The sequence below is a fragment of the Rattus norvegicus genome, chromosome 4 (assembly GCF_021556685.1).
Source record: "Rattus norvegicus strain SHRSP/BbbUtx chromosome 4, alternate assembly SHRSP_T2T, whole genome shotgun sequence".
Classification (NCBI taxonomy): domain Eukaryota; kingdom Metazoa; phylum Chordata; class Mammalia; order Rodentia; family Muridae; genus Rattus; species Rattus norvegicus.
In genome coordinates this window covers 93,403,751-93,430,595 of record NC_141537.1, presented here as the reverse complement: position 1 = coordinate 93,430,595, position 26,845 = coordinate 93,403,751, and the positions used below count along the sequence as shown (strand labels likewise).

The 26,845-nt window shown below is 38.9% G+C and overlaps 1 protein-coding gene across 2 annotated transcripts in view; it reads right to left on the bottom strand.

The window, feature by feature from the left end:
• The window catches only part of Grid2 (glutamate ionotropic receptor delta type subunit 2), a 1,491,717-nt gene extending 1,466,008 nt beyond the window's left edge, over positions 1–25,709 (bottom strand). The window contains exon 1 of one of the 2 annotated variants that reach the window (XM_087659390.1): positions 24,765–25,709. In XM_087659390.1, the coding sequence (XP_087515516.1) occupies positions 24,765–24,852 (88 nt within the window). In that variant the 5' untranslated portion in view covers positions 24,853–25,709. 2 annotated transcript variants of the gene reach the window in all.
• Positions 25,710–26,845: the final 1,136 nt, after the last annotated feature.

Genomic DNA, 26,845 nt, shown 5'->3' with positions numbered 1-26,845 from the left:
GAGAAGGTGGCTCTGAAGAAATGAGAGAACAAGATGCATAGAGAAGGCTGGAAACTCTTTGAGAAATATTCTCTAGCATCAGCTGAAATAAAAACCAGGATCAGACCCCAGGAGTCATCTGTGCTGAGATAAAGACAATTACTTTGTGTTAAGCCTTTTACTTCCTCTTATCTAAAAAAAATGGGTATATCTATTTTGCCATCAGTATTGGGGTTGCTCTCACCATTTTAGGAGATAATATTAAAATATGTTTGCAAAATATGATTACCATGGCGTAGGGGAGTTGGTGAATTTAACTACAGAAAGTGTTTGAATGGATGGTAACGTATTTATAATTTTTCTTGCACAAATGGATTCAGTCACGTTCACTGAATCTTCCTGTTGTCTTGTATAGAATCCTTTTTAGAGTTGCTCACAGAGAGTTAAAGCAGAATTAAAGGGCTTTTCCCAGGGCATTACCCTTCCGGTAGTGGTATTTAAGGTGGGCAAACTAATTCTGTGTTCCTTTGAACAGTCTAAAAGCATTTTCACTCAATGTATGCTTAATAACAGTACTTCAAAACACACAAGAAAAGTCTTTTCATTAATGTATCTTTAAATTAAAATTAAACTGTGGCATTTATATTAAGGGCCCTATACAAATCGCCCTGATTTGCCTTTGAATGCTCTAACAATCTGTTGACCTTTAATCAGTTGTAAACCTGTGGAGCTGGCACACTGATTAAAACCACAATAATGGCTTAATTCAGGAAAACAAGGCTAGCTAGAGTTTTTTTTAAAGTGAAAAATTTGTAAATCAGCACTAGTATGCATAAAGCTTCCAGGGGAATAAAATGCTTACGAAATTCCTGTGGTTTCTCTTCCATTCTAGGTTATAGATGAAAACATACATCTCTTTTTGCAGAACCTTTATGTGGACATTAAGAAAGGAGAAATAAGCATTAAAGTATAGTATTCAAAAGGATACTTGAAACAAAAAGACTGTAGTAAGTAGGTATTAATTTTGAAATACAAATAGAGAAAGTTATGTAATTATTACTCTAATATGAACATTAAAATTGGGAATCAATGACTTGGGGGATTGCTATAAGAATATTGTTTCAAAGCTTTGAAATATAAGCTTAAATTAATCATGAATTATATCCTAGAAATAGGCTGTAGAAATATTATTAACTTATAAGTAAATACAAAGTTGTAGTTTACAACAGTTCTAAAAAATGAGAATTACAAAACAGAATCCTTAGAGCTCTTATAGATGCTTTCTGACATAAGAAACAAACATCAAATCTGTTTGAGATTGAAAACAAGCATATGAGTAAACCATATATTAATAGTTTTCCTCTTCACTTGACATAATTACAAAAATCAATTAAATTTAGCCTCAGGATACTTGGCAAATGCTCACAAACAGTCAGAAACAAAGTGTGCATTTATTTAAGTAAAACCAAGTGCACTTAAGTAAGTTGGAGGAAGACTGAGGAGTAGGGAAGGAAGACTATCATTGGCAGGAGGCTCAATTAATGCCAGGAACTTTTTCCATTTTCATGTTTGCTTCTGTCATTTTATGTCCCTTTCTTTTTTCCTTAATGATAGATAATGATATTTATATGCATATAGGAAAAAATTTTTATACTGTGACCCTGTTACTAGATTGACACTTAAACTCATGATAAGTGTAGTGATAAATGTATACTCACAGGGATATTGCATTTTAATTTTAAAAATCTCATTTAATTGGCACCTGTCAATTCCTTACTTTATGACTTCCTATACTGATGCAGAAGAGTTACCAGTGTGCAGATGGATATGTACCTACTGTGTTCATCACTAGGGTAAGTGCAACTCCAGGTCCAAGAGTTTAGAACCCTATAATTAAGAAAAGTATATACAGTCCTCCCAAATACAAGCATTACCAGGCAGAACTATCTTTGCAGACTGATTTAAAATATTACTAAAAGTAAAATATACACAAAATAACATATTTTGATGAAAAATGTAGTGATTGCCAATCAATATCAGAAGTGTTGCTCCAATCTGTTTCATATCGAAGAAGGACTAGAATAGAGAGAGATTGTATAGAGAAAAGATGAGAATATACACTGAGAAATAAGGGCTTGAGTCTGTATCAAGGGGGGAGGGTTTGCTTTAGAATAGCCTGTACTTGATGCTCAACATTGAGTAAATTTTGATGAAAGTCACCATCTCCACACATTGTAGGAGCATTTCTTCAAAAGGTGAGTTATCTGCCTCCAAAGTTATTTTAGTTTATATCAAAGAAATGCATTGCAATGGTCGACATAAATGTAGTAGGATGCAGGTAAAGTAGAGGCTGGGTAAAAAATTTCATATTAAATATTTGGCATTCTTTTCACATCATGGTCCATAACATACAATAATACTACACTGATGATATGAATATAATTATTTTTTGAAAATTATGCATCACAGATAAGTTAAACCATGCAACACAGCAACATTTAGTCTCACCCAGTTGACTGATAGGCCAGTTACACCCTAGACCACAGTAAACCTTAAGGCATCACCTAAGAAAGTTTACCATCACCAAATTGTCAGAGGGACTGCCCTGAGATTCACTGCCTGTGCAGATCTACAAATCACAAAGAAAGAGGGGAAGGCTGTGGTCCCTTAAGGACGCTATATGAGAAGCATCTCCTCAAACTGATGGAAAGTCAGAAAGGAAAAGATCGACAGAGAATTGGAATAAAGCAGGATTTATGCAAATCAGGTTAAGAGTGCAGGATATGAGACTGAAGCAAGTTCCCTTACAAGGCAAGATCAGGTACTTAAAAGTGGCTGATCTAATCACGTGTTAAACTTACTTGGAATTGAAAAGCTAAAGTGTTTAGACTTTGTCAGAATTATATAACAAGGTAGTTGTAGAAATAGTAAGTTAAAACCAGAAAAGAATACTTACACCTAACTCTAAATAAATTCAATATGAATTTAACAAAACTTTAGTGGCTAAGCCTATTTGCTAATCTCTAGTAATTGGTATTATAAGATAGAATTCTTTAAGAAATATTTTTAAATACCCAACTATTAGCTTAATGTCTTGCTATTTATTGCCTTCTCCTTTTAGGACTGTAGGTTAAGTTTAGTCTCTGTTCTTTGTGACAGTTTACTTCCTATGCTCTGTGGCTTCTGTGTACGGCATCTGAGATGAGAAGACAACTGATGCGACTTCCAGTGTTTAATCAGTTCTGCCATGAGCTGAGTCTAATATCACACCCAGAAAATGGCTGCACTAAAATTAAAGGAGTACTCCTACCATACACTACTTTCTAATAGACATGAACATGCACATGCACATGCACATGCACATGCACACGCACATGCACACGCACACGCACACACACACACACACATGTGTACATAAGTGTATATACACACATGTTTATATGTCTACATATGTTTGGTCAGATTATTTTTTCTTATTTATATTGTTTGTGGATAATGGAAAATAAAAACACCTCTAAGTAATTAAAAAAACCTAAACAGTAAACCTAGAGTTAAATCAGTGAAAGAGCTAACTTTTGTTTTGTTTGTTTTTCCTACTCTATGTAACTCTGCTAAAAGAATAAAATACCATAGTATAGTTCTGAAAGTTTGCAATCTTTTTGAGTTTTAACTGACTAAATTGATTCCTTAAATAGTCTCCACTCATCTTAAATCAGCTAGAGAGCTAGGGACCAAGACTGAAAATAGAATAATCACCAATATAGGCATCCATGCCTAAATGACTTCATTGTATCAATTATTGACTATATACTGTTTTAAAACAAGTAACAAAGATTCTAAACAAAGCAGTCTGACAGAACAGTACTCCTTCAGCAGTTTACCTGGAATTCTCCCAAAGGCAGAAATGTATCCCTTGAATATTCACATAACTCAATATTGATCATTCATTATTAAGGCACAGTCATCTTCAGAGTGTGAAAGAAAGGAGGCCAAACTCCCCACCAGGTCTTGTATTAGACCTTGTCAACATTTCAGGTGCCTTTCACTCTTACAGTTAAACATTCCCTTCTGAGAACAATGTAGTATGTAACTAAAATATACAAAATCTATGAAAATATTTTGTGTCTCTATTTAATCTACTCACTCATAAAAATAAAATACAGTTGCCAAAGAACATAATGGATATAAACTCAAGCAAGTTTAAATGATTCTTTCCCATTATAACTTTAGTGGCAGGAGATTCTGTCAAAGAATATTATGCTTTAAAATTATGTGTTAACTATAAATAAAAATCAAATAAAATAAGACTGTGATTCTCTTAATATTGGTACTAGTCTTTGATTTAAAAATACATGTAAATTAAAATTATAAAAGTTGATTAATGTTATTTAGAATAAATAATTATTAAATATTGGTTCATACCAGAGCAACCGTAGAAGTGCTATCTTCTAAGTATGAATAGCACAATGAAGCTTTAAATGGTTCCATTAGAAATAGGAAATAATACTGGTACAAATATATCTTAGAAAATGGGGAAAGAGCAGAAATTAACTATTTTTCAGTTAAAGTATTTTGGACCACTGCGCAGAATAGGCTTCTTCTTCCAGATGAAGTAGAAAAGAGAATGACTAGATTGCTATTCTCTAGGATATATTGTTTCAAAGGTATGACAAGTGCATGCTGAGTTCAAGAATGAATTCCATAAATGACAGCAGCTGTTCTGTAACTCAAGCCTACACTGGACAGTGATTCTGGTTTCTCTGCACATTCACTACACAAGCTATTTGTGTTTACATTTGTGGCTACCAATGCCTTTATATTGTCCCATTCGTTTACCACATTATTACAAAAAAAGACCTCGAAGCCAAGCTTCTCTTACTGGGTCCATCCGAGATTCTGCTCTACTTCCAATTTATTCTCTTGTCACATCTCCCCCTCTAACTCCATGTTTCTTCCAAGTAGAATTACTTCCTAATTCTGTTTTTCCCCTACTTTTTAACTCTATAACCAGGGCTGGAGCCTCCATACTGTCCATGCTCTCCAAGACAGCAAAGACTAGCTTTCCATTTATCCTGAGTCAGTTTGCAAAATAGGATAACATACATGCTGGAGTTTTACTTTCAATATGATAAAAACTTGACCCGCAGATCCCGGGATGCAGCAGCTCTCTGCTCCCAGACCACGTGAGAGAGAGACCCAACCGCCTCGTCAGGTGGGCACTCCTGAGGCTGCAGAGCGGAAGAGACCACCAACACTGCCCACCCCTGCCCACATCCCTGGCCCAAGAGGAAACTGTATAAGGCCTCTGGGCTCCCATGGGGGAGGGCCCAGGAGCGGCAGGACCCCTGCCTGAGACACCGCCAGAACCTGAAGGAAACAGACCGGATAAACAGTTCTCTGCACCCAAATACCATGGGAGGGAGAGCTAAACCTTCAGAGAGGCAGACAAGCCTGGGAAACCAGAAGAGACTGCTCTCTGCACACACATCTCAGACGCCAGAGGAAAACACCAAAGGCCATCTGGAACCTGGTGCACTGAAGCTCCCGGAAGGGGCGGCGCATATCTTCCTGGTTGCTGCCACTGGAGAGAGCCCGTGGGCAGCACCCCACGAGCGAACTTGAGCCTCGGGACCACAGGTAAGACCAACTTTTCTGCTGCAAGAAAGCTGCCTGGTGAACTCAAGACACAGGCCCACAGGAACAGCTGAAGACCTGTTGAATGAAAAGCACACAAACATAACCTCACATCCAAATATGAATATAACGGGAAGCAATAATCACTATTCCTTAATATCTCTCAACATCAATGGCCTCAACTCCCCAATAAAAAGAAATAGATTAACAAACTGGATACGCAACGAGGACCCTGCATTCTGCTGCCTACAGGAAACACACCTCAGAGACAAAGACAGACACTACCTCAGTGTGAAAGGCTGGAAAACAACTTTCCAAGCAAATGGTCAGAAGAAGCAAGCTGGAGTAGCCATTCTAATATCAAATAAAATCAATTTTCAACTAAAAGTCATCAAAAAAGATAAGGAAGGAAACTTCATATTCATCAAAGGAAAAATCCACCAAGATGAACTCTCAATCCTAAATATCTATGCCCCAAATACAAGGGCACCTACATACGTAAAAGAAACCTTACTAAAGCTCAAAACACACATTGCACCTCACACAATAATAGTGGGAGATTTCAACACCCCACTCTCATCAATGGACAGATCATAGAAACAGAAATTAAACAGTGATGTCGATAGACGAAGAGAAGTCATGAGCCAAATGGACTTAACGGATATTTATAGAACATTCTATCCTAAAGCAAAAGGATATACCTTCTTCTCAGCTCCTCATGGTACTTTCTCCAAAATTGACCATATAATTGGTCAAAAAACGGGCCTCAACAGGTACAGAAAGATAGAAATAATCCCATGCGTGCTATCGGACCACCACGGTCTAAAACTGGTCTTCAATAACAATCAAGGAAGAATGCCCACATATTCTTGGAAATTGAACAATGCTCTACTCAATGATAACCTGGTCAAGGAAGAAATAAAGAAAGAAATTAAAAACTTTTTAGAATTTAATGAAAATGAAGGTACAACATACCCAAACTTATGGGACACAATGAAAGCTGTGCTAAGAGGAAAACTCATAGCGCTGAGTGTCTGCAGAAAGAAACAGGAAAGAGCATATGTCAGCAGCTTGACAGCACACCTAAAAGCTCTAGAACAAAAAGAAGCAAATACACCCAGGAGGAGTAGAAGGCAGGAAATAATCAAACTCAGAGCGGAAATCAACCAAGTAGAAACAAAAAGGACCATAGAAAGAATCAACAGAACCAAAAGTTGGTTCTTTGAGAAAATCAACAAGATAGATAAACCCTTAGCCAGACTAACGAGAGGACACAGAGAGTGTGTCCAAATTAACAAAATCAGAAATGAAAAGGGAGACATAACTACAGATTCAGAGGAAATTCAAAAAATCATCAGATCTTACTATAAAAACCTATATTCAACAAAACTTGAAAATCTTCAGGAAATGGACAATTTCCTAGACAGATACCAGGTACCGAAGTTAATCAGGAACAGATAAACCAGTTAAACAACCCCATAACTCCTAAGGAAAAAGAAGCAGTCATTAAAGGTCTCCCAACCAAAAAGAGCCCAGGTCCAGACGGGTTTAGTGCAGCATTCTATCAAACCTTCATAGAAGACCTCATACCAATATTATCCAAACTATTCCACAAAATTGAAACAGATGGATCACTACCGAATACCTTTTACGAAGCCACAATTACTCTTAAACCTAAACCACACAAAGACACAACAAAGAAAGAGAACTTCAGACCAATTTCCCTTATGAATATCGACGCAAAAATACTCAACAAAATTCTGGCAAACCGAATTCAAGAGCACATCAAAACAATCATCCACCATGATCAGGTAGGCTTCATCCCAGGCATGCAGGGATGTTTTAATATACGGAAAACCATCAACATGATCCATTATATAAACAAACTGAAAGAACAGCACCACATGATCATTTCATTAGATGCTAAGAAAGCATTTGACAAAATTCAACACCCCTTCATGATAAAAGTCCTGGAAAGAATAGGAATTCAAGGCCCATACCTAAAAATAGTAAAAGCCATATACAGCAAACCAGTTGCTAACATTAAACTAAATGGAGAGAAACTTGAAGCAATCCCACTAAAATCAGGGACTAGACAAGGCTGCCCACTCTCTCCCTACTTATTCAATATACTTCTTGAGGTTCTAGCCAGAGCAATCAGACAACAAAAGGAGATCAAAGGGATACAGATCGGAAAAGAAGAGGCCAAAATATCACTATTTGCAGATGATATGATAGTATATTTAAGTGATCCCAAAAGTTCCACCAGAGAACTACTAAAGCTGATAAACAACTTCAGCAAAGTGGCTGGGTATAAAATTAACTCAAATAAATCAGTAGCCTTCCTCTACACAAAAGAGAAACAAGCCGAGAAAGAAATTAGGGAAACGACACCCTTCATAATAGACCCAAATAATATAAAGTACCTCGGTGGACTTTAACCAAGCAAGTAAAAGATCTGTACAATAAGAACTTCAAGACACTGAGGAAAGAAATTGAAGAAGACCTCAGAAGATGGAAAGATCTCTCATGCTCATGGATTGGCAGGATTAATATAGTAAAAATGGCCATTTTACCAAAAGCAATCTACAGATTCAATGCAATCCCCATCAAAATACCAATCCAATTCTTTAAAGAGTTAGACAGAACAATTTGCAAATTCATCTGGAATAAAAAAAACCCAGGATAGCTAAAGCTATCCTCAACAATAAAAGGACTTCAGGGGGAATCACTATCCCTGAACTCAAGCAGTATTACAGAGCAATAGTGATAAAAACTGCATGGTATTGGTACAGAGATAGACAGATAGACCAATGGAATAGAATTGAAGACCCAGAAATAAACCCACACACCTATGGTCACTTGATTTTTGACAAAGGAGCCAAAGCCATCCAATGGAAAAAAAGATAGCATTTTCAGCAAATGGTGCTGGTTCAACTGGAGGGCAATATGTAGAAGAATGCAGATCGATCTATGCTTATCACCCTGTACAAAGTTTAAGTCCAAGTGGATCAAGGACCTCCACATCAAACCAGACACACTCAAACTAATAGAAGAAAAATTAGGGAAGCATCTGGAACACATGGGCACTGGAAAAAAATTCCTGAACAAAACACCAACGGCTTACGCTCTAAGATCAAGAATCGACAAATGGGATCTCAAAAAACTGCAAAGCTTCTGTAAGGCAAAAGACACTGTGGTTAGGACAAAATGGCAACCAACAGATTGGGAAAAGATCTTTACCAATCCTACAACAGATAGAGGCCTTATATCCAAAATATACAAAGAACTCAAGAAGTTAGACCGCAGGGAGACAAATAACCCTATTAAAAATGGGGTTCAGAGCTAAACAAAGAATTCACAGCTGAGGAATGCCGAATGGCTGAGAAACACCTAAAGAAATGTTCAACATCTTTAGTCATAAGGGAAATGCAAATCAAAACAACCCTGAGATTTCACCTCACACCAGTGAGAATGGCTAAGATCAAAAACTCAGGTGACAGCAGATGTTGGCGAGGATGTGGAGAAAGAGGAACACTCCTCCATTGTTGGTGGGATTGCAGACTGGTACAGCCATTCTGGAAATCAGTCTGGAGGTTCCTCAGAAAATTGGATATTGAACTGCCTGAGGATCCAGCTATAACTCTCTTGGGCATACACCCAAAAGATGCCTCAACATATAAAAGAGACACATGCTCCACTATGTTCATCGCAGCCTTATTTATAATAGCCAGAAACTGGAAAGAACCCAGATGCCCTTCAATAGAGGAATGGATACAGAAAATGTGGTACATCTACACAATGGAGTATTACTCAGCTATCAAAAACAACGAGTTTATGAAATTCGTAGGCAAATGGTTGGAACTGGAAAATATCATCCTGAGTGAGCTAACCCAATCACAGAAAGACATACATGGTATGCACTCATTGATAAGTGGCTATTAGCCCAAATGCTTGAATTACCCTAGATCCCTAGAACAAAAAACTCAAGAGGGATGATCAAAATGTGAATGCTTCACTCCTTCTTTAAGTGAGGAAAAAGAATACCCTTGGCAGGGAAGGGAGAGGCAAAGATTAAAACAGAGACTGAAGGAACACCCATTCAGAGCCTGCCCCACAGGTGGCCCATACATATACAGCCACCCAATTAGACAAGATGGATGAAGCAAAGAAGTGCAGACCGACAGGAGCCGGATGTAGATCGCTCCTGAGAGACACAGCCAGAATACAGCAAATACAGAGGCGAATGCCAGCAGCAAACCACTGAACCTAGAATAGGTCCCCCGTTGAAGGAATCAGAGAAAGAACTGGAAGAGCTTGAAGGGGCTCGAGACCCCAAAAGTACAACAATGTCAAGCAACCAGAACTTCCAGGGACTAAGCCACTACCTAAAGACTATACATGGACTGACCCTGGACTCTGACCGCATAGGTAGCAATGAATATCCTAGTAAGAGCACCAGTGGAAGGGGAAGCCCTGGGTCCTGCTAAGACTGAACCCCCAGTGAACTAGACTATGGGGGGAGGGCGGCAATGGGGGGAGGGTTGGGAGGGGAACACCCATAAGGAAGTGGAGGGGGGAGGGGGATATTTGCCCGGAAACCGGGAAAGGGAATAACACTCGAAATGTATATAAGAAATACTCAAGTTAATAAAAAAATATGATAAAAACTTAACATATCATCATTTAAGGTGTAGCTATAACTTGAATACACTATGCTAATAGAGAGAGTTTGAGAGAGAGGGAGAATAACAGAGAGAGAGAGAGAGAGAGAGAGAGAGACAGAGAGAGAGAGAGAGAGAAACTAGCATAAATATCTGATCCATAAAAATTAACCTGGGATATTTGCAAAGACAGAACATGAAGAGCACTCCAATATCTCATCCCATATTAAAACACATTTTAAAATTGAATGCGTATATCTAAAGGGACCGTGGTTTTTAATTCTCAAACAGTACCAGCCAAGATGGGAGCCATTGTTAGTGTTTTTCATTTATAATTAAGATAACAAGGTTGTAGAGTAAACGCAGATTTCTAAGCAGCCTCAATGGTGGTCTGGGTACTTTGATAGTCCTGAGAAGCTGAAATAGTAAGGAATATTTCATCGGACATTCTTAACACGGGTCTCCTCACATGCTAGTATTATTTCTTATGCATTGAGTAGACAGAGAAGCAATTGTCATATAATGTAAAAAGCAAAGAAATAAGAAGCTAATCAGTATATCACAGATCTCATTTCCAGACCTCCCATCCATCTTTCATCTTTAGTAGCTGGCCTGGATGATGGCCTTGCTAATCTTGACTCTAAAGCCTGACTGACATAGTTCCCTCTAGAGTTATTGGACCAAACCCTTTCTTTTTTCTTCTGAATGATTTACAATGAACTATTCCATTTTGAAGTTCAATCTTGAAAATATCATGAAGCTCTCTCTGGCTATCATTATATTATATGAAATGTCAATTTTTAGTTGTAATGAGAACACAACTTTAAAATGTTCCCATTATCAGTTGGGTAGATTAACTTCACTGTTATAACAAGCCAAAAAATTAACTTTAAGCTTGTTCATCACAAATGATAACATAACTTATATGGAAGTTAAAATGAACTTATATGGAAGTCAAGCAAGGAAGTGATAATGCTAGTATATTACCGATGAGATATTATATATTGAATCAGGTAACAGTGGTCTATACTATTATTAACAGTGGTATATACTAGTGGTATATATTGTTATTTCAACTACTCAGTAAACTATCACAAAATGAAGGGCATACTGGGCTACATGGCAAGATAGTGTTCCCCCAAACTGTATATTTTACATTACATTTTATAATATTCATTTAAAGTTATTAAAGCATTAAGAGGTTCAAATTACATCTCTCGTGGAGCTATATTGTCATTTTCTTTATCTGTGCCACTCTGAGTTCCATCTCACACAAATATCTGAGAAAATACAAATACCAAATGTAACAAAGGCACTAGCTGTAGTCATCTACTTCAGAGGGAAAAAAATCCTTGTTTTTGTTTGTCGAGGGTTCTAGAGAGTAGTACGTTTGAATTTGTCAATAGATGATCCTGAGATCCCGACAAACTATAAGCATGTGTCTTCCAAAGGAGGCCAAAGCATGACTCAAAAAAAAAAAAAAGACACATTCTCTAACAGGGTGGCAGCATACTGAACTGGAAATTTATGTGAAGGAAGAGAACTTAAGAGATGAACCATTACTCAAAATATTTGTCTAAAAGTATAAAAAGTAAAGTCCACAGCAAACTAACTTAACGAAATGTCATTAAAGCCAGGTGCAGTGGCACACATTTAACACCACACTTTGGAGGAGAGACTAGGAAGACAGTGAGTTCTTAGCCAGCATAGACCATCTAATGGGACCTCAAGTCAGAATACTGAGAAGCAAGCATCGCTATAGAATTCATGTACTTGACCACCACACATTCCTAACCCTCGTCTTTCTCTCATTCACCATGAAGTAGGTTTTCCTTCTACCCCTGACATATATCTCACTCACAATTCCTTCTCAACTATGGTGTTCAAATTTTCACCATTGTACTCTAGAACATGGGAGCTAGTGGGAATAGACATTGAAGAGCTCAATATACAAAGGAGTTTAACAGCAATGTCAACACAACATAGTTCATAATGAATTAACTAAACTACCTTTAAAATGTAGCTGAAATCCATATTTTTTCTTTAAAAAGCTACCAGCTCTACCTGAAGATCCAGCAAAACCATTCTTCGGAATATACCCAAAAGATACTCCACCAGGCCACAGGGGTACATGTCCCACCATGTTCATAGAGGCCTTATTTGTCATAGCCAGAAGCTGGAAACAACCCAGATGTCCCTCAACAGAAGAATAGATACAGAAAATGTGGTTCATTTATACAATGGAGTACTACTCAGCTATTAAGAACGAGGACATCCTGAGTTTTGCAGGCAAATGAATGGAACTCATCCTGAGGGAGGTAACTCAGACCCAAAAAGTCATGGACGATATGTACTCAATAATAAGTGGATAGTAGCCAAAAAAAAAGTACAGAGTACCCAAGATAAAGTCCATAGTTCACAAAACTCAAGACGGTCAACAAGCTGAAGGTCTTAAAGATATGATAACTCCCACTTGGGAGGGAGAAAATGCAACCACAATGGGGGAGGGAGGGAGAGACCTGGGAGGAAAAGGGGAAGGGGGAGGGGAGAAGGAAACATGGACTGGAGATAGAAAAGGACTGAAGCCTGAGGGCCAGCAGAAAGAATGGAAAGAGATGACCTCTGGAGGAAGGAGGTTGGGATGACCTCCTACAATATACCAGAGACCTGGGGAGTGAGAGACTCTCAGGATTCAAAGTGAGAGGACCCTAGATGAGGGAAGAGGTATGGGATGTGGAACAGTCAGAGGGTGGACCAGGAGGGGAATAAAATCTGGAGTGTTAAAAAAAAAAAGCTATCAGTCAGAATCATGATATTGGAAAGTTAACTAATCACAAAGCCATGGTTGTCATCGGCAATATCCCAGGAAGATGTTCTTTTAAATAATAATACTTTTGATCTGCTTCCAGTCTTTGTTGGGCAGAGAATTCCTCTTTGGTGGTCTGGAAGTTGCAGTTACAACCAATAGTCAAAAACAAATTCTGTCTTCACAGTTGGGCAATATTTGGGGGAAATAAAGCTGTTTCTTCTCAGCAAGCCTGTGGCTAGGGGCATTCAGGCGCTGAGTTTCCGGTTTACAGACTATCTAAAATCCTCTGCTCTCTCTTCCTGGCTTTTGGCTATTCTACTGCTCATTAGCATTGCCACTGAAGGGTGGAGAGGAAACAGAAAAGAATCAAAGCTGTTTGCTATTTATTAACTGTTTATTAACAACAACAAAACCTTTGTGGAGAAAAATATTTATTGGACTTTTTATCATTCACTTCTATCTACTTCAGTTTTTGCTCTGTTCTCAATTTCAGTTTTATGGCTGATGGTTAGTATTCATATTTCCTTTTAAGATACCTTGGCTCTTATAAAGAAATAATATTTTATACAGCTGTGAGATAATCTTCTCCCTTCCTTTCATGGAGTAGAGAAGAAAGTGCACTTCGGTTGTATTTGACTAGCTTTTGAATCACTGTAATATGCAATATTAACTTCAAAATAAGAGAAAATGAACTGTAATTTATGCATATCTGTGATATATAATATATATATGCATAGTCTGACCTATGACATTTAATTTGAGAAAGATACCAATGGTTTTATTCATTCCAGAATCACTAGATATCTAAGCCTTCTGCCCTGTTCTGTGATTTAATAACACCACTACTGACATCTATGATGTAAAAAAAGAAAAAGAGGCAAATAAATGGTTGACATTCTGCATTGGCTCTGGCTTTGGCATGATCATAATTTATTTTGCAGCCAATAGCTATAGTAAGGTGAAGGATTAACCATCGGAAAGCTGAGTAAAGAGATTTCTATTACAAATGAAGACTATCTATAAGGGATAAACTCCTCATCCTATTTATAAGCTACTTTTTTTCTGAAAAATATATTTGGATTATGGCACTGTCAGGATTCCATCACCAGGACATTTATTGAGTTACCACAATGCCTTTCGCTGTAGTGGACCACAGTCATCCAACTGGGAGACCTAAATTGCTCTTACTTCACCTTCCTGATATGAAACTCTTCTCTAAAGAGGTAGAGCTCTCTAAACTTTCTTCAAGGACAAGAGGCACAGCTCAGCTAAATGATGAGATCAAGACATTAAAACCCAAACATTTAGACGTTATATATCAAATTAACATTTCGTGAGCCTGACTGCTAAGTATCCTATGCTGAATTCTTAACTTATTTGATGCATTTACTGCAACTGTAGCATAAGAATATAGTTAATGATTTTTTTCTATTTGAATAGTCAATTACATAACTTTGAAAGGTTTGAAACGTACCATGTATATCAGTAGATATCAGAAGGGCAATGACAGTCAAGTCTGGTCATGAGATATACTGAACAAAAATACAGGATCCAAGATTGAAAAGTAATCTTGTTCAAAAAATAATACAAAGGTCTTGTTCAGGCCGCATTTACTTTGGTCATGCGGAGAGTTACCATTCCATCTCTTAGAGCAACGTCCCATGTGTTTGTTATTTCATTCAAGAAGCAACTGATTAGCTACAAAGTAACTGTTACAGCACCATTCATACAACCTTGTATGCTGGCAAATTGCTGGGGATTTTCTGCAGATGACTCATCTCCTGGTGTTAGTTCACCTTAAACTATAAGCAAGAGGACACCTGCAGTGATTCACTGTCTCTTGAGCTTCTAGAATATTACCCAGGTCTTGGCTTTTAAGAATGATCTGTCAACCTGAAATGCACTGCCAACGGCAGATGACAATTTAATGATATTGATAGTAAGTAGAGTAAGTATTTCATCAATTTTAGGTATCCATTCCAAGTAAGTTTAGATATAAATCTGCTTCGAAAACCTGTGAAGTGAGTGCACTTCACTATTCCAAGAAGTCATGAACTACTAAATTGCAAATACGTTTTGATACTCTGTATTCTAATAAAATGCTCCCATGCCACAACACAATTGTCTTTTATTTGTCAGTTATTTCTGATCCCGAAGTATCTGTTACAGCACCATTCATACAATTTTGTATGCTGGCAAATTGTTTGGGATTTGATCTTTCACTTTCCATGGATCTCCTGTTTACACATCAATTATTATATGTGGACAAGTAGAAATATCCATGGAACACAGTTCCCACAAGGGAAAAGGTTTTTGTAGATGAGATAGCACCAGACACAAACACAGGAAAAAACAAAAACAAAAACAGAAAAACAGTGTAAGTCTTATTTCACTAGAGCTATTATTCAAAGCCCAACAGTAATGTGATAAGCACAATTGGTTGGTGTATTAATAGACTTACACATTAAGATTCACTTTCAGATGATTTCTAAGCTTAGAAAATTTAGAACATTTCCTCTCCTCATTTTCACCTGTGACTGAAAAGCTGTCAGCTGTGGTATAGCACAAATAGAAGGGAAAGATCCATAAAAGGAAATGTTTAAAATGTGTCACTGGAAATTAGCATAACATGAATTTCCCCATTGCAGTGAAAAATATTGCCCTATACAATAATTATATTCTCTTTTTCTGAATGGAATGTCCCCGAGTGATTTTAAACAAATCAAATGCATGTCAGAACTTATTTGAAAAGTTTCTGATCAGTTTAAATGCGTCTATTATAACAAGCATAGCATTCTATTTTATTATCATTAGTTAGAATATTGCATATTCATAATAATTAATAATGTGTCAGAGTAAATAGTGAATCTATGTGTAACACATATCACTGCTGTTTAAACTGTCATCGACTTCTAATTTCAGTTAAGAAATCTTAAGTAAATATTAATGGTAATCTGGAAAACTAAATGAAGCAAACAAGCAGAGTAATAAATTATATTTCAGAACCCCAAGGAAGTTTCTTACTAGGAGCATTCGCAATCACTTTGACCCAGTACCACTTGATCTAATACTACAATTAAAAAACAAAACATTTTGTTTTTCACTGTTCAAACATAAACTCTAGGAAGCAATTCAACTTGGAGGAAAATAAGATAGATTATTTTTAAACTCTATAACTCTCTTAGGATTCTTCTTAGTGACATCTCTTTATGAAAATTCCTATTAAAAACACTTAACACATTTCAAAAGCAATCCTACCCTGTATCTCCCACTGTCTCTTGCCAGGCCTCCCTTCCCCTCCTCCCTTAAAGACCCAGGATAAGAGAATGTTAGGACACTGAGGTGGTTGTGGGTGGGCAGGTTGGGGACTCGGGGTGGAACTCTCATGGTGAGGGATGGGATAAGGGGTTTGTGGAGGGAAACTGGTAACAGTGGGGGGGGAGGATAACATTTGAAATGTAAATAAATAAAATGACCAATAAAAAAGAAAAAAGACTCCTAGAACCCTCAGTTTTCAAGTATTCATTTAGGTGTTGCCAGCCTATATTTCTCACTGAACACAATTTTTTTTCAAGTTCAACTATGTCATGAAATATTCCTAAATTATTTTTTATGTATGCAATATGACAGCATCTCAATTCCTCTCCAAGGAATACTGCCCTTGTTTTTCTTCTAGAATGTTACCTGATGCTGGCTTCCATTCTGTCACTTACCTGTTTCCCCACCCCCTGATCACTCCTTTGTCAAGGATCTTTCCTTAGAGCTCTTCCACTTCCCTCACCTTCCCTATTCGCTGATTAACGGCCAAATACAACCACAAGTTCTAAATTTCCCTATAATGTATAGACACACAAAGTCAAAATAAATTATAGTCTTGAACTTGAGGTCCAACAGAAACACAAAATTTTATAAATTCTACTTGGACCCCTACCTAACAATAGCCCACTTCCCCCACCTTGCAATTTTTCATTCACAGCAATGCTCTTCAATTTCTTGCCCATACAAAAGACTTAGTAAGCCTCTCTGCTGCTCTGAACTTTTCCCCTTTGGCCGGAGCATGAAAAAAACTTGCTTTTCTTATATTGTGTTATATATATTATATAGTGACAGCTTTTCTCCTTCAGCCACCAATTGAAGTCAAGTAACATGAACAAACTATAGTTCTACTCCTGCTAGTACATACAACCAAAGAAGGTTATAAAAACCTTAGAGCCTTACCATAAAACATAAGTCTCTCTTGGATTTGCTCTACTTGTAGGTCAGATTTTATTCCCTTCTACTTCCCACATTGCTCATTAAACTATACTCAAAGTGACTTTCAAAACGTCCCTTTATGAATTAAACTAACTCCTAGTGTCATGTCTCATAGTCATTGTCCTTGCAATGATCTCTGCCTAAAGCACTTCACCAGATAGCCATACGGCCACAGGCCTTTGAACTTGTATGTATTTTCTCTCCTGACAGTAATTGCCATGCTACTCCACCATAAATAGAGTATGGTGTCACCTGTCAGTTCTCCATTTAATTTAGTAGTGTTTATACAGAACTAGGATGTGAACATTTTTTAAGTCGTCTCCCCATTATATTGAAAAATTCACAAATGTATATAAGAAATACTCAAGTTAATTAAAAAAAAGCATTGCTTGGTTAATATTTTAATTCAGTGACTACTGAGTCACTTGGAATGCGGATGGAAAATATATTGATTTTAGGAACTTAGTAGGTTCTCATGGTCTTATGACCCATGGTTACTTAGCTAGGTTTAAAATACCAGGCATGAATTTCCTCATACTGAGCAGGCCTTAAGTTCAATGTAGTCATAGTTGGTTACCACCGAAGGATATGAGTCGTGTTACTATTGTGGTTTGTAGGTATGAGTAAACATTGAGTGGACTCAGAAGTATGTATTTACACACACACACACACACACACACACACGAAACAATAATAATTATACAGTAATAGGTCATGCATTTAAGAGGGACAGTGGCTAACCACTCTTAGACCTGGAGGCAAGAAAGTGTTAGTGGAAATTTTGTAAATATAGTATCCAAATATAAAATTTTTCAAAATTATAATAAATGTTAAAAAGGTTCATTGAATGGCAATTATTAAATGTTAATAGAAATGTCTGTATTATCCTGTGTATATTAACTGTTAGAATTAAAGTGATTTGCTAATGAAGCAAGGACCTCACTTAAAATCACTTAGGCGAATCCAGATACTTGAAATAGCAAATAATAGTATTTATCTTAAATGCTACTTTGTTTGAATCAGTTTTGGATGAAGGAAAATGATATCCTTACTCTTTTATTAAAATTAATAATTTGGTTGATATGACTAGAAATATGTGTTAATAAGATGATTGACCGGAGCAATTCAGGAATCTTAGGTATCCATACAGTTCAGATGCTCAGCTTGTGACGTCTTTGTTTCCATCTAAGGAAGCTCACAGTGAGTCAACCAGCACAGCTACACACTGGAGCCCCGTGATGAGCAGGAGGGCATATGAGTGGGAAGAAATGGAACAAGAATCCAAAAAAGTTTAACCTCCTACTTCTTTTCATAATACATTTGTGAGTGACATCACTGCTGCCCAAAACCTAGCAGAATGCTGTAAATTTGCAGTTACACAGGCCGTGTGGACAAGCTGATAAGCATGTGACTGGTTACCACTTAAGTCAATCCAAATGTGTAGGCACTTGGATATGTGGGGTTTTCTTTGTTGTTGGTTTGTTTTCCTTTTTCCTTTCTTTCTTCCTTCCTTCCTTCCTTCCTTCCTTCCTTCCTTCCTTCCTTTCTTTCTTTCTTTCTTTCTTTCTTCCTTCCTTCCTTCCCTCCTTTCTTTCTTTCTTTCTCTTCCTTCCTTCCTTCCTTCCTTCCTTTCTTTCCTTCTTTCTTTCTTTCTTTCTTTCTTTCTTTCTTTCTTTCTTTCTTTCTTTCTTTCTTTCTTTCTTTTTATTGCACTGAAGCCATCTTGGTTCCTCAGTGGAACGATTTCAGTTTTATTTTTGTTTTATATTTCTACTTTTATTTTTATGTTTAGCTTAAAACTTGCTATTAATTATAAATGTGCATCATATGTGATTCTGTCCCTTTTCCCCAGTTTCTTTTTGGCAGACTTTTAATAAAAAATTTGCTTTTTGCTCATTTAATTTTAGAGCTTAAATGTGCTTGAATTTAGAGTTTATAACATACTCAAAAAATTAAATAAATGTTCAATATAATTCAAGTAACATGTTATTTTGTATGAATCAACCAGAATGTAATTCTAGAATATTTATCATATCTTAAATTCATCATCTGTTTTTAACATTCACCTGAAATTTATATTTATAATGAAAAGTGAAAATTCGTTAAATGACTATAAACCATAAATATTTATAATTAGTGTCTTAGAATTATCTTCTTAATATGTTGATCTGATTACTTAATTTTACTTTGGACATTTACACTGCATTATTATATAATAAATTATTAGATATTAATATTGACATTAATATTAATGTGACTGTTTGAATTAATTTATTGTCTTGAAATTGACTTACATTACACCTTCTATTACACAGAGAGTAAAATTTAATACAAGTAAAATTATAGCAACAAATAAAGTAAACAGGAAATTTGTCAGAGGGATACACATTGGGTCTAAAGACCAAATAAGCCAGTGGTCTTACTAGGGCTGTTTGTGTTGGTTGTAGGCCTGCATAGAACTCACGTGAAATACCATATTAATATGAAACCATGCATGATCGTGAATGATGTATATCATCTTTAGACATCTCTATATTTGTGGATGCATAAGTATCTTTCACAGTTCTGTTTAAACGCTTTCCTCACAAACATCACTTTGCAGCCATAGTGTTCCCAGGGCTTAGAAGAACCACTCCAGTAAGAACAGAAAAATGGTAAAATAGACCAATGCCTATTTTCACCGACACTACTCATCACGTGGCAGCCTGTCTTTGGTCCTACTTCTTCCTCACCATAATATTAATTTAAGAAAATGTCCCTGTAAGATTTTTAAATTCGTTTAAAATATTCATTGGTGAACCCATCAAAGCTAACCTCCTTTAAGAAGGAGCAGGGGTTGATATGTTCTAGAGTCACGCATATAAAAATAAGAAATAAAATGAATATGTATTTTTTCTGCTTAAAGGACGAAAATCACCGATCTCCCAGTATCACAAAATTAATTAAGTGGCCCCTTTTTTCTGATCATTTGAAAAATATTTCATATGGCTTTTCATGTAGACCACAAAGGACCAGCTCAAACGGCAGTGACACCTAATAGTAAAGATAGCACCATAGGCTGAAAATATATTTCCAATAAACATTAGGTATTCAATAAAGCCACATGTTGTTAGTAATATACCATCTGAAAGAAAAATAAACTGGAGATGCGGTACAAATGGGAATGCCCCACTCACAATAATGTAAGCAGGTAGAAGAAGAAAAAATTCTATGTGGGTAAGAGGGGTTTTGAAATCATCATGTCCAATTAAGATAAATCTATAGTATGACACAATAAGCCACAGAGGTCAAAATTGAATGCAATTCATCTTCCATTGCTTCTAACAATTTCAATTGCTATCTATTTTTAGATAAGTCAAATGTTAATCACTTTGATTTTTATTCATATTTGAATGAGCATTTATAGGAGATATTTAGTGGATATGTATTTCATCTTCAGTAGACAGCAAAGGTCCCTGTTATAGTGTTTATTAGTCATGTCACGGTTGGTATCTTTGATTAATAACAACATTGTCTAATTTAATTCACATCAGAATTGTACTTCAAAGAACTGTATTAATCATACAAGAAGAGAGCAACAGTAAAGTATGCGTCTGGATACTTTTTGTAAGTTTATTTCTATTTCTATATAACTTAGGGCAGAAGAAGCTGCTGTAACAAAAGTACAGGGGGAAAAAGCAACTTGGGCTATAAGAAGCAACGAGTCCCTGATGACTGTTTGAGGTCACTGGCTATTGGACAAAAATCATTTGAAGAAAAAGAAACATTTTGGTAAAAATATTAGTTATCCTATGTCTTCTGTGAATGTATTTGTAATCATATTTAATAAAATAGACCCCAGATGAAATGTAAGAAAACCAGCCAATTGCTTGCCTTGTGTTGTGTATTATGTGCTGAACATTTCAGTAAGCCAGCTGTATTGTATACCTTGAACATTCTCATGATGAAAACATGCTGTGAACTGTCTTAGCTTCTTATAATGACAGAGTTGATTATTATAATCTTGGAGACTGAAGTATCAACTGCTCGTGTGAGAAAATGAATAAATGGTCCTTTTCTATTCCTTGTTGACAAAAGGCATTTTACCAAAACTGGTTACAGCCAAAATTTGCTGGTGATGAGTGTAATATATGAATGAGTCCAGTCCTTGCACATGCCTTTATAGAGATATGTGACTGGGGATAGCTGATTTACAATCTGCTCTTTGAGCACAGGAGCTAGATAAAGAAATGAGCATATATTAAGCTGTTAAAATGTGAGATCCTCCATATTAGATAGGAAGCAAAACACAAACTGTGCAGTTGACTGGAAATGCCACCTAATCCCTGCTTAATTAAAGCAGCACACTCTACACTCCTGTTGTGTTGAGGGAGTGCAGAGTGTGGGACGACTGATGTATGGGGAGAATAGCAGTCAGCGTGGCTAATCTCAAAGACTTGGGAGCTTTCTAGCTACATAAATCAGCGCGACTTCTGAATAGCCTCATAAAACACGGTATCATTGCCATTCCACTCACGACGTTTTGGTTCTTCCTACAGCATGCAGATCGTTAGGAAACTTCTAAGCAATCAAGTAATGTGGGTCTGATGAAATTACTCAATCAATGCACAGGCCCAAAGCAGAAGCATAATTCAAACTTGCATAGTTTTCATATGTCAAAGACCTTTCTTTCACCAGGGCAAGGAAGGTGATACGACATGAAGTACTACGTATATATGTGCATATGTACTGAGCAAATAAATATATATGCAACTAATCTCTCTAAAATATGATCACCAGAAGATTCAAGCATTATAATACTATGTATTTTGCATAGAATAAATATATTTTTATCTGAATCATTGTGGTTCTACCATGAAAATATATGTCATGATCATAGTAAACTAATTTATTTGACAAATATTAAAGCTTAATATGCAATTGTCTTTATTAAGCTACCTACATGAAGTAAAGCAGAGATGTGAGAATTTCACACACATTTGATTTTTCCAATATCAAAAATATCCAGCATTTAAAAACGTTACTAGAGCAATGACTGACTTTTTATCTTTCCAGTGTGCCTGAACTATCTATTACAACCACTTTCAATTCTGCACATCTCTCTATATCTCTTTTGATGTGAAATACGACTGCCCAATAGTATAATTTTTGAGCCTTTTAGTCCAGAGAGAATGTATTCCCCATGTTCATAATTCTCATATGACTTGATCACAGCAAACACCTAAAAAAATTCCTTTTCCTCACCAACCAAGTAAGCAAGCTGACCTAGTGCATGTTAACTGCTGCCGCACAAGTCTAATACAGATGTACCAGTTATAAATGTATCATACTTTTGCTAAATATAGAGGAAAGAGGGCATTTAACCTCTGAGGTACACACAACACAGCCAATGTTCAGTACATTATAAAAGGTTTGAAGCTTTTAAAACCCTGTTAGCTTCACTGAAATGTTAGGTTGTCTATAAAAGAAGCTAATTTCCTTGCCTAATGTGTTAACTTCATTCAAGCCAAATTAATTGAGAAAGAGGTGTTTCTTTTAGTTGACTATACACTGTTGATGCACACAAACTAGATTTCTGTGGATTTGCTGTACAATCACTTTTTAAGAATCTACACATAAACAAGTAAGTCCTGTCACTTTGAGAGACAACAGTTGGCAACATATGATAGTTTCTATTCTGAACCAAATGCCTAGAGTGCCCTGTAAAGTATTCCTCTCTTGTAAGGAATATCAAGATATATACATATATATGTGTTTGTCAACTATGCACTTATCATGGAGAGCACAGAATAAGCAATAAAATAAGTACTTATCTACAAGCTCCCCCGGGGGGAGTGGCAAACATAAGTGAGACACCCCCAGTCATCAAAGGTATAACGATCCCACCCCCGCAGTCCTGCTCTAGTCACAACTGAACATAAATTCATGCCATGTCTTTACGAAAAGCATGGTTCATTTCCAAACTCTTATCAGAGCGTTACCAAACCCCTCAACGAGACTGTAATTTCTCCCTGAAAAGTTCTAAACCTACAGGCACTGTAAGCCTCAGGCAAAACGGGATCCAGAAGGCCAGTTATCTAATGTTTCATTTTTTTAATGCACAAGGGCAAGGCTTTCTGAATTCTGACCTCATTACCCCGTGCACAGAGACATACAGTCCCATTGATATGAATGATAGAGAATGGAAGACATGTTTACAAAGATAGCCTATAATACCAAAAGAGGGAGCCCCCTGGAGCTGAGGATCTGTCCACCACAGGCACAAATACCAGACAGAAGCCCCTTGGCTTGGAAGAACTGCCACCTGCAGCTGGCTCACCTGTCAGGTGTGTGTGTGTGTGTGTGTGTGTGTGTGTGTGTGTGTGTGTGTGTGTGTTCGCTCTCGCGCGCGCGCGCTACGGTGGAAGGGCAAAGAAGCTGTGACCCATCATCTGTCGCCTGGATTTGTAGAACAGGAAACCGTTTGTACCGATAAAACTCCTGTACCCAAAAAGAAAAAAAAATCCCCTAGAGGGGTCTCACTGCAGCCCAGCAAACGAACCTTGGTTGCCCAGGAGGCGATTTTCCGAAAAGGAAATCATCACATTAACGCAGAAAAAGGCTGCAAAAGCCAGTCTCCACTCAGCTCTCCGGGATTAGCAAGTGAGAAGAGTTGGAGCCCTCCGCTGTGGGCACCCTGCATGATAATGACTCGAGCTCTGCCTCTCCCGCCACGCTGCCCCGACGCTCTGCTCGCCAATAGGTGGGGCCAGGAACCTGGCGACCCGCGGGGCCTCGGAGAGCCCTGACGCTATGCTCGCCCAGGAGGAGCTCTAGATATGACTGTCAGGGGCTGCCTGGTCTAGCCCGGGCACTACAGCGGCCTGCGCCGGCATTGGCGTCTCCCACGCCCCGGGCCGGGAGCGTGTGCCCCGCCATCCGCTCCAGCCACCGTGTCGCGTGAACCGCAGCTTGGGCGTCTGCACCGCTCGCCGCAGCGGACTCGGCCGCTCACGCTGCAAAACCACCTGTTCGAGCCGCGGGGAGCGCCCCCGGCCCCAGCCCGCCTCTCTCCCCCACGGATGATACTACCGAGCCTTACCCACTATGATTTTTTTTAATGGCTCAAATGTACATCCGGGAAAAATCGAGAAGGTAGAGTCAATCAAACTTCCTTTTCCCCACACCCAGAGTCCCCACACTCCTGCGCGGAGGCCAGCGTGAGCCTCTAGCGCCCGGCCCGCACTCCACACCTAGCCTCACTCTGCGCCGCGAGGCTCCGCTACAGCTTTGGGAAAGCTGAGCTTATGCGAGCGCGGGCACCGAGGGGCGCGAACCTAGGCCACTCAGGCAGCAGCTGGAGGTTCGAGGGGGTGGGGAAACAGAGATTACTGCCAAGGAAACGCAAGGGAAAGTCGCCACAAGCCACAGCAGCCCTGTCTTACCGATGTGGATGATGGAATCGGAGGTCGCCAGGTCCCAGGTTCGAGACCACCAGAAGGATAGAAAGAAGAGCAAGGGGAAAACTTCCATCCTCCGATGCCGATCCTCCTTGACCACGACTTTGCTTCCAATATGTAGATATTCTCTTAAGCGGTCCACAGAGTTTGAGGTCACAATAGAGTTGAGTGCAGCTTTCCCCCTAATTTCCAAATCCCTCTTGACAGAACACAACCTTTCCTGGTTGCCGAGGAGGCACAGGCGACCCGAGAGCTAGCACAGCCAGAGGCAGCCTCCTCCCAAGCCCTGTCACTCGGAGGGGAATTTTGGCATTGCCAGAGTTGTTTGCAGTTGGGCTTTTTAAAAAATGTATCCGGCAGCCTTGGCTGCTCTCGGACGGGGGGCGAGGCTGGCGCTCAGACGGTGGCCGTGGCCGCGCGGGGGCCGCGGTGGCGGGTCCCAGCTCCGCCGCAACTTGGGCACCCCCGCGCCGGATGTGCCTGCGCCCTCCCCCGCCGCCGAGCCCCTCCACGCCGGGCCGCGCGCGGTCGTGGCGCCTCGCGGCCAGCTCTCAGTGCCACCGGCGACGAGGAAGACGCGAGCGGAGTCGCCAGATTCCGGCGGGGAGGGGGAGGCCCGCTCCGGGAGGGGTGGCAAAAGTGAACTTGAAGGTAATGCAGCTAGTAATGCAGAGAAGACTCCCCTTCGGCGCGAGGCGGGCCCCGGAGCTGGCGCGGCGGGCGCGGTGGCGGGGGAGTCCAGCGGGAGCGAGCAGCGGGCCAGGCCGGCGCGCGGAGCCGCGGCTGCAGGATGCTTCCCGAGCCGCTCGCCTGGCGGGATGCGGGAAGCCAACAGCAGCCTGGCAAGCTCCGCTGCAGCCCCACGTTGCCTAGAAATGGATCACCTAAGAGAAGCGAGTCCGCAAGAGAGCGGTGCTGTCAGCCGGAGAGGGGAACCGAGAGAGGAAGAGCTTCTAATAACCACCTCCTCCCCCTATCTGCAATACAAGGGAGAAACAAAACCACCGCGCTCTCAATTCCCTGGGAATCTTCACCCGGACTGAGAAAGGCAGGACTCAAAGAGAAACCAATGAAGTCCCCCACCTGCCTTGACGTTTTGTTAGTTGTGTTTTTTTTTTTCTCCCTAGGTTAAAAACAACCTAAAAAGCCACCCCATTTATTTAACCTTCCTATCCCCCAACAGGTACCGGACTTTTTTCTAGTCTTCGTCTGGAATTAGTCACATTGGCTAAGAACAAATTAGGGACACCTAGTCACTTAGGGAAAAGAAGACCTAGAAAGCTTTTAATGAGATTTCAATTATAAAGTTATAAAAAGCTGAGAATGTGCTGATTACCTTTAAACAGTTGTTTGCTTTTTTTCTTTTTTTTCCCCCTCCCTTTCTTTTTTCGGTCTCTGGTAGGTTTTAAGGCAATCGAAATACAGGAAGAAATTTGAAATACTGTTAGAAAAGGGACAGTCTTGAAATTTAGGAAAAAAAGTCTAATAATATAAAAGTCAATAAAGCAAAACAAGCAAAAGAGCCTCAGTTGTCAAAATACTGCATTAAGTTAGTCGCCTGTGCAGCTAAGTAGCCACAGGGAAGCCCCTTGCTGTTCTTGGGAAGCCTGCAGATGCACTGTAAGGCAAGGTCCCAGCCTTGAAAAAAGGGATTGTTGTGCAATCTTTATCCCTGCTCCTGGTGACTTCTGATGACTAGTTTATATCCTCCCCTCTTATTGCAGAGGGGGCTTCTGTTAACTCAACCAAGTGTGTTAGTGAGGTCAGGTATTAACAGCTCTGATACTGTTTCAATCACAAATGTAGTCGACTGGGAATCTTGTTACCTGGGTTGGGGATTGGGGGGTGAATATCAGAACCGAAGTTCATTGTGAGACCGGCTAAGATCTTTTGTTCCTGATCCCTAACTGACCCACTTTTCTACTCTCCGGGTGATTTGACTTAGTCGCGTATTCTCCCCTCTGAAACGTCCTAACTTGCCTTCATTTTGTAAATTCCATACCTGGACATTTCAGAAAAACGTTTTGGTCTTTTGCTGCTCACATCAACAATTCCTCCTGGATTGC